Here is an 8772-nt window from a genome sequence, read left to right on the forward strand (position 1 = left end):
ATCTATTTATATTCTGGGAACCCTGTCTAAATTAAGCTTCCACACAAGGTTTATGTGGTGATGGGCTCTGGCCATTCTGCTTCTCTCTATATATCTCAAGCCTTGTCATGAAGCTTTATTATCACTAATTCTTGTATCAAAAACTAGGCTTAGTGGTTTGGTGACCAGAAGTTGACCACAAAAGGAGAACTTGTGATCTGATACAGGTTTAATGATAGGACAGAATGTTTGCAATCAGGATGGTCACAGCAAATTTTCGGTCTTGTGGGAGACTGAATGAATCTGTTAGATTCCAGTTAGGATGAATGGGTAGAGTGGCAGAACCAAGGGTTTTATACATAATCAAGCTGTTCTTCAAGTGCACACAAGCACTTCCAAAGTAATACTAGGGAGAAGTTTCGACCAAAATAGAACTAGGAAAACATCAGCAAAAAGACTGATAATGAGTATTTAATATATTTCATTACAGAACTAAGAATTAAACAAGGGTTAATAAACATGTAGAAAAATAGTATGTGGACAAAATTTGCAATAGTCGAAACATGGAAACAACTCGTGTCCATCAATGGATGATTGGATACAGAAGAGAAGATATGGTACATACTGATATATACAATGGAATACTACTCAGTCATAAAAGGGAGGAAATGTGGCCATTTGTTACAATATGGATGGACTGTAATGGCAATATATTAAATGAAAGACAGAGAAAGACAAATATTGTCTCACTTACATGTGGAATCTGAATAAAACAAACTCATAATACAAAAGAACAGACTGGTGGTTGCCAAAGGCAGGGGATGAAAGGTGGGCAAAATTGGGTGAAGCAGGTCAAAATTAACAAACTTCCAGTAAAAAAAAAAAAAAATAAGTCTTGGGGCTATAATGTACATCATGGTGACTCTAGTTAATAATGTGTGTGGGAGACGCAAAGCCCCGGGCCTGCCACCGGAGCGTGAGGGACCACTCGAATTCCATTTGGAGGCTTCTTTGGGCTCGCAGAGTAGACATCATGAGCAAAGCACACCCTCCCGAGCTGAAGAAATTTATGGACAAGAAGTTATCATTGAAATTAAATGGTGGCAGACATGTCCAAGGAATATTGTGGGGATTTGATCCCTTTATGAATCTTGTGATAGAGGAATGTGTGGAGATGGCAACTAGTGGACAACAGAACAATACTGGAATGGTGGTAACACGAGGAAATAGTATCATCGTGTTAGAAGCCTTGGGACGAGTATGAGCAACGGCCGTGTTCACCAGAGAAATCAACTGCTTCCATGTGTCCCCTTCTCCACATTTTACTACCAGAAAAACTGGGTTGTGTACATTTTCTTACTGAACTTTTTTGTTAAATAAACTTTTGTAATAAAAAAAAACAATTGTGTGTGTGTGTGCGCGCACTCAGTCATGTCTGACTCTTTGCAACCCATGGACTGTAGCCCACCAGGCTCCTCTGTCCATGGAATTTTCCAGGCAAGAAAACTGGAGTGGGTTGTCATTCCCCTGTCAGGGGATCTTTCTGACCCAGGGATCAAACCTGAGTCTCCTGCATCTCCTTCTTTTGCAGACATATTCTTTACACTAGTGCCACCAATTAAGTTGTTAATAATACTATTCTGGATATTTTAAAGTTTCTAAAAGAGGAAATGTTAAAAGTTTTCATCACAAGAAAAAAATTGTAACTGTGTGGTGATGAATGTCACCTAGATTTATTATGGTGATCATTTCACAGTATTTACAAATATTGAATCATTATGATGTACACCTGAAACTAATACATTATATGTAAATTTATCTCAATTTTAAAAAGAAACAAAGATAACTATTACAACTATTGATACAAACTTTCCTAAATACTAAAAGAAAGATTTTCAAATAGTAAAGAAACACAGAAAATATAATACATACAATAAAGGAATGATTTCCAGGAAATCACATTAAGTGGAAAAAGAAAAACACTAAAGAGTATGCATAGCATGCTAATTTTTGTGTTAGAAGAGGGGAGATAAAAAATCATTCTTTTGCAAAAAAAAACAAAAAAAACCCACAGGAAAGATAACCAAAAAACATTGAAATTGATTGCAGATCTTCCTTGATTTACAGTAAGGTTACATCTCAATATGGCAACCCACTCCAGTAGTTTTGCCTAGAAAATCCCACGGACGGAGGAGCCTGGTGCAGGCTACTGTTCATGAGGTCACAAAGAGTCGGACACGACTGAGCGACTTCACTTCACTTTTACATCTCAATAAACCCATAATAAATTGGGCAAAATCATCTAAAATGAAGCCTATTTTACAATAAAGTGTTGAATATTGTGTAATTTATTGAATTCTGTATTGAAATTGGAAAACAGTAGTTGTTAATGTATCAGGTGTTTCCCCTTGGGATCATAGGGCTGACTCCAAACTGCAGCTCACTGTCGCTACCCAGAATCATGAGTTCAAGCTGCATATTGCTGACTGGAAAAAGATCAAAATTCAAAATTTGAAGTACATTTTCTACTGAATGCATACCTATTTCACACCATCAAAAATCTTTAACGGATACGTTGTAAGTTGGGGACATACAAAGTGTGGAGAGAAGAGAGGAGGAATGGATAGGAAGGTGAGTGATACTTCTCTCAGTATAGTTTTGACTTTTGGAAGTATGTTACTCTCTTACATTTTCAAATAATGAAATTAAATCAAGAATTGGGAGAGAACTAAAACCAGATGTAAACAGAAACAAATGAACTCAGCTGCATTTAAAATAAATGTCAAACAGATTTCAAAATCTCCTTTTAGTAAATTTGTTTTTCATAGAGGTATGGACACAACAATTCTGGATCTTATATTTATTGTAGAATTGTGTAAGCAAGTAAATGTTATTATGTTTGAGAAAGCCAGAGTTCTCACTGTGTAAGAAAAGAGGTACAATTATAGCATCGGGGAAAGAAAGAAGATCCCTGTGTGGCTGAACTGTTATAAGCATAATCTAATGATTTCAAAAACATGCCGGTAACACGGAGCATCCCTAATGCCCAGATCTTGGTTTATAATAACAGTGGTATCACCAAATAAGAGGGACAGGTGCTGTTGAAAAGTAACTTGCTGCAGTCCACAGTAGGCTGCCCTAAATGTGCCTGAATGGCATATTGATTACTTTGAATTAAACTTACTTTGAATGGTCAACACAAGAGGGACACTCTGACCCTCCTCTCTTGTTGTCTTAAAAGCAGGAAATAAATATTTCATGGAAAAGGTGCACTCCCAGTATCTGGAAGTAAAAGGACACTTTAATCACCAAAGATAGGGAATTAGGGCCAAGAAATCTATATAAATAAACTTGTCATTTCTCTTATTTACTACTCCAAGCCCAAACTCTGTTTTGATTCTTCACCGATTGAACCCCAAAACTTAAGTTTCTTTGTCCTGTCAATTCCTCACAAATGTATTATTGCTTTGTCTAAAAAGTGTAAAAGCTGCCTACTTTGGCCACTTCTTGTGTCCCATTCTGTGATATCTTATGCACATGAATTAAAACCTGTTTCTTTTCCTCCTATTAATCTGTCTTGTGTCAATTTTATTATTAGTCCAGCCACCAAAAAGGGTAGAGGGGGAAATTTCTCCCTTCCCAATAGGTTTATGATATGGAAAAAAAAATTAACAGGGATCTATACTTCACATTATTAATGTAAATTCTAAATGTGTTAAATATGTTAAAAGTAAATCCAAAAAGCAAATAAGAAAAAATTTAAGAAAATGTTTTATAAATTTAGTGAAGGATTTCTTAAACAAGAACTAAAAAGCAAAAACTCTAAGGAGAAAAGTTGATGAAATTTGGCTATATCAAAATTAAGGATTTCTGTTCAACAAAGCAACAAAGAAAATGTTTGCAATATATAAAGCCAACAAGGAATTAATTTCTAAGTTGTACCAGGAATACCTGAAAACATATAGGAAAAGGAAAAGATATCCATTTTAAGGTAAATAATATAAATAAATAATCTGCATAAATAATATGATTCACAAAATGGAAAAAACAAATGACTAGCAAATACATGCCCCTCAAAAACAAGGACTTTTTCTTCCTTCAATGGACAAGACTTTCTTGTTCTGGCCACTGAGTCTCTGCACTAAATCATTGCCTTATTCTTTAATGCTTTTCTCCTAAAAGTTCCCATGACTGATTCCTTCTTGCTATTCAAATCTTAGTTTAAATGTTAACTTTTCAGAAAAGTCTTTCCATTTCACTCCACTTACCATAGCCATCCCACTACCTGCCCCATTATTCTTTATTGCACCATACTGTTTTACTTTCATCTTAAAATTATTCAGTAACATAGTCTTTTTTATCTGTATATTAAATTTCTCTCTATAACTGGACAGAAAGACCCAGGGAGTAGGAAATTTGTCTGTCTTTTCAACCTTGTACCAATGTTTGGCACATAGTTGTGTTCAACAAATATTTGTGGAGTTAATAAGTATATTGATAAATGAAACAGGTAATGCAATCCCTGTTGCTGGCTTAATGACATTTCTAGACAATGTGTTCAATCATAATTAAATGATTAATTAATGGAAACTTACTAAGTAGTATCAAGCATCAGATGGAGAACTGGACTGGATGATCATTTAATAAGCTTGTTCTAAAAATAATATATTGAGTCAAAAGAGCACAGTTCCCCTGGATATCTCTGTTTTGAGCACAGTGCCTAGAGTTCATTTTTAGTCAAATGAATTAAGCCAATTGAAATTCAGTCTTCTTTAGGACTAAGTACATTCTAAACACCATCACCCAGAGGGGCCCTGATGGGAATTTCATCAACAGGAGGCAGTATCTGTGTGGAACATTCCACCAGGCAGAAATAATCTAATCATGAAATTCTGAGACTCAACATCACAGACAGTTGCTTTCCACTTTAAATACTGGGAAGAGAGAGTCACCACATGATAGTCACCACTACATTTAGCTAACTGATCCAACGTGAAAAAAATCCAGTTGGTTTCTTATGATCATGGTACCACATCTGCCGTTTCAGTTAAGGCACAGAGACCCCTGATTTAGCAAATTGTTGAATTTATTTCAAAAGAATAACTATATGCTTGGAAAATTTGTCATACAACTTCTCAACATGCCATGTGATTTCTAATGATCCATTTATGTAATCTTCACTTGCCTAGTATAACATGAGATTCATCCCTGTGGATTTGCAGAGATGTCTATTTGTGATGTTTGGTTTGGTTTGACCTTAGATGAGGAGTTAAGTTATATATAATCCTAACTCTTAACACATTATCATCATCAGTCCAGGCAGAAATACCTCTCTTGGTCTATTTTCTCTCTTTACTCTTTGCCATCATGTCTGACCACCAATGTCACTAATGATAATGTATTTTATACAATGTTTTGAACTAGGCACATATCCTTATGAAATATGTTATATGTTTATGTACTTTTAACATAATTTCATCAGCTTCTTCTACCACTTCAACACCACTTTAAAGATATATCTATCTCTGCATAAATATCTAGTTCAAATCTTCTATTTCAGTCTGTACCAACTTATTTTAATTGCCCATTCTCTTGTGCAAGTGTTATTGCTATTGTCAACAGTCTTATATTCTAATTATTTTCAAGTTTGTTAGTACTGGCCTGGAGGATCAATGCTGATTTCTTTTCCAGTGTTGCTTTTTTGGTAAGTTGACCTTATATCCAATAATTTTTTCAAATATTTATATTAGTTCTAATATATTTCCACATTGAATATGTCAACCAAAAAATTAATCAGTAGTCTATCTAGGAAGAAAATAGAAAATTTTATTTGAACCAACCTGATTATAACCCGAGGTAGTTTTTCAGAAAACGATGAGGACTGCTCTGCCCATTAGAGATCAAAGCACCATTATAATATATTTAAGACAAAGGGTTATATATCAAATTATATGTTGACAGTTTATACAACCCAGATTTGCACATACAAAGCAAATGATGGTTGCAACCCCCTGTAAGATTAAGAAGGAATGTTATCTCCTAAGGAGGTCTGGTAAATGAAGATGCATAATACACACTAAAGGGGGGGGGGGGAGGGGAAGAGGCCCAAAAAGGCAGAGAAAAATTTTATGTTTAAATTTATCTTTTTAAAAAATCTTTATTTATTTATTTTACTTTACAATATTGTATTGGTTTTGCCATACATTGACTTGAATCTGCCACAAGTGTACATGTATTCCCCATCCTGAAACCACCCCCACCAACCTCCTTCCCCATCCCATCCGTCTGGTTCATCCCAGTGCACCAGCCCCGAGCACCCTGTATCATGCATCAAACCTGGATTGGCGATTCATTTCACATATGATATTTTACATGTTTCAATGCCATTCTCCCATATCATCCCACCCTCGCCCTCTCCCACAGAGTCCAAAAGACTGTTCAATACATCTGTATCTCTTTTGCTGTCTCGCATACATGGTTATCGTTACCTTCTTTCTAAATTCCATATATATGTGTTAGTATACTGTATTGGTCTTTATCTTTCTGGCTTACTTCATTCTGTATAATAGGCTCCAGTTTCATCCACTTCATTAGAACTGATTCAAATGTATTCTTTTTAATGGCTGAGTAATATTCCATGGTGTATATGTACCACAGCTTTCTTATCCATTCATCTGCCAATGGACATCTAGGTTGCTTCCATGTCCTGGCTATTATAAACAGTGCTGCGATGAACATTGGGGTGCACGTGTCTCTTTCCATTCTGGTTCCTCAGTGTGTGTGCCCAGCAGTGGGATTGCTGTGTCATATGGCAGTTCTATTTCCAGTTTTTTAAGAAATTTCCACACTGTTCTCCATAGTGACTGTACTAGTTTGCATTCCCACCAACAGTGTAAGAGGGTTCCCTTTTCTCCACACCCTCTCCAGCATTTATTGCTTGTAGAATTTTGGATAGCAGCCATTCTGACTGGCGTGTAATGGTACCTCATTGAGGTTTTGAGTTGCATTTCTCTGATAATGAGTGATGCTGAGCATCTTTTTGTTAGCCATCTGTATGTCTTCTTTGGAGAAATGTCTGTTTAGTTCTTTGGCCCACTTTTTGATTGGGTCTTTTATTTTTCTGGAGTTGAGCTGCAGGAGCTGCTTGTATATTTTTGAGATTAATTCTTTGTCTGTTGCTTTGTTTGCTATTGTTTCCTCGAAATATGAAGGCTGTCTTTTCACCTTGCTTATAGTTTCCTTTGTTGTGCAGAAGCTTTTAATTTTAATTAGGTTCCATTTGTTTATTTTTGCTTTTATTTCCAATATTCTGAGAGGTGGATCATAGAGGATCCTGTTGTGATTTATGTCAGAGAGTGTTTTGCCTGTGTTTTCCTCTAGGAATTTAATAGTTTCTGGTCTTACATTTAGATCTTTAATCCATTTTGAGTTTATTTTTGTGTATGGTGTTAGAAAGTGTTCTAGTTTCATTCTTTTACAAGTGGTTGACCAGTTTTCCCAGCGCCACTTATTAAAGAGATTGTCTTTTCTCCATTGTATATTTTTGCCTCCTCTGTCAAAGATTAGGTGTCCATAGGTGCTTGGATTTATCTCTGGGCTTTCTATTCTGTTCCATTGATCTATATTTCTGTCTTTGTGCTAGTACCATACTGTCTTGATGACTGCGGCTTTGTAGTATAGCCTGAAGTCAGGCAGGTTGATTCCCCCAATTTCATTCTTCTTTCTCAAGATTGCTTTGGCTATTCAAGGTTTTTTGTATTTCCATACAAATTGTGAAATTATTTGTTCTAGTTCTCTGAAAAATACCATTGGTTAACTTGATAGGGATTGCATTGAATCCATAGATTGCTTTGGGTAGTATACTCATTTTCACTTTATTGATTCTTCCAATCCATGAACATGGTATATTTCTCCATCCATTTGTGTCCTCTTTGATTTCTTTCACGAGTGCTTTATAGTTTTCTATATATAGGTCTTTTGTTTCCCTAGGTAGATATATTCCTAAGTATTTTATTCTTTTCGTTGCAATGGTGAATGGAATTGTTTCCTTAGTTTCTCTTTCTGTCTTTTCATTGTTAGTGTATAGGAATGCAAGGGATTTCTCTGTGTTGATTTTATACCCTGAAACTTTACTATACTCACTGATTAGCTCTAGTAATTTTCTGGTGGAGTCTTTAGGGTTTTCTATGTAAAGGATCATGTCATCTGCAAACAGTGAGAGTTTTACTTCTTTTCCAATCTGGATTCCTTTTATTTCCTTTTCTGCTCTGATTGCTGTGGCCAAAACTTCCAAAACAATGTTGAATAGTAGTGGTGAGAGTGGGCACCCTTGTCTTGTTCCTGACTTTAGGGGAAATGCTTTCAGTTTTTCACCATTGAGGATAATATTTGCTGAGGGTTTGTCATATATAGCTTTTATTATGTTGAGGTATGTTCCTTCTATTCCTGCTTTCTGGTGGGTTCTTATCATAAATGGATGTTGAATTTTGTCAAAGGCTTTCTCTGCATCTATTGAGATAATAATATGGTTTTTATTTTTCAATTTGTTAATGTAATGTATTACATTGATTGATTTGCAGATATTGAAGAATCCTTGCATCCCTGGGATAAAGTTCACTTGGTCATGATGTATGATCTTTTTAATATGTTGTTGGATTCTGTTTGCTAGAATTTTGTTAAGGATTTTTGCATCTGTGTTCATCGATACTGGCCTGTAGTTTTCTTTTTTTGTGGCATCTTTGTCAGGTTTTGGTATTAGGGTGATGGTGGCCTCATAGAATGAGTTTGGAAGTT

General features: G+C 35.6%; 1 protein-coding gene across 1 annotated transcript; it reads left to right on the forward strand.

Annotated features, from left to right (window-relative positions):
* Positions 1 to 956: 956 nt before the first annotated feature.
* LOC122450275 (small nuclear ribonucleoprotein G-like) lies at positions 957 to 1373 on the forward strand. The gene has a single exon (XM_043482524.1). It carries the CDS (start codon positions 1013 to 1015, stop codon positions 1241 to 1243), a length of 231 nt encoding a protein of 76 aa, XP_043338459.1. The 5' UTR covers positions 957 to 1012; the 3' UTR covers positions 1244 to 1373.
* Positions 1374 to 8772: the final 7399 nt, after the last annotated feature.

The sequence above is a fragment of the Cervus canadensis genome, chromosome 11, assembly GCF_019320065.1.
Source record: "Cervus canadensis isolate Bull #8, Minnesota chromosome 11, ASM1932006v1, whole genome shotgun sequence".
Taxonomy (NCBI): Eukaryota; Metazoa; Chordata; class Mammalia; order Artiodactyla; family Cervidae; genus Cervus; species Cervus canadensis.

Excerpts from the sequence above, each read along its gene's own strand:
- LOC122450275 (XM_043482524.1), top strand. The coding sequence starts at position 1,013 with ATGAGCAAAGCACACCCTCCCGAGCTGAAGAAATTTATGGACAAGAAG.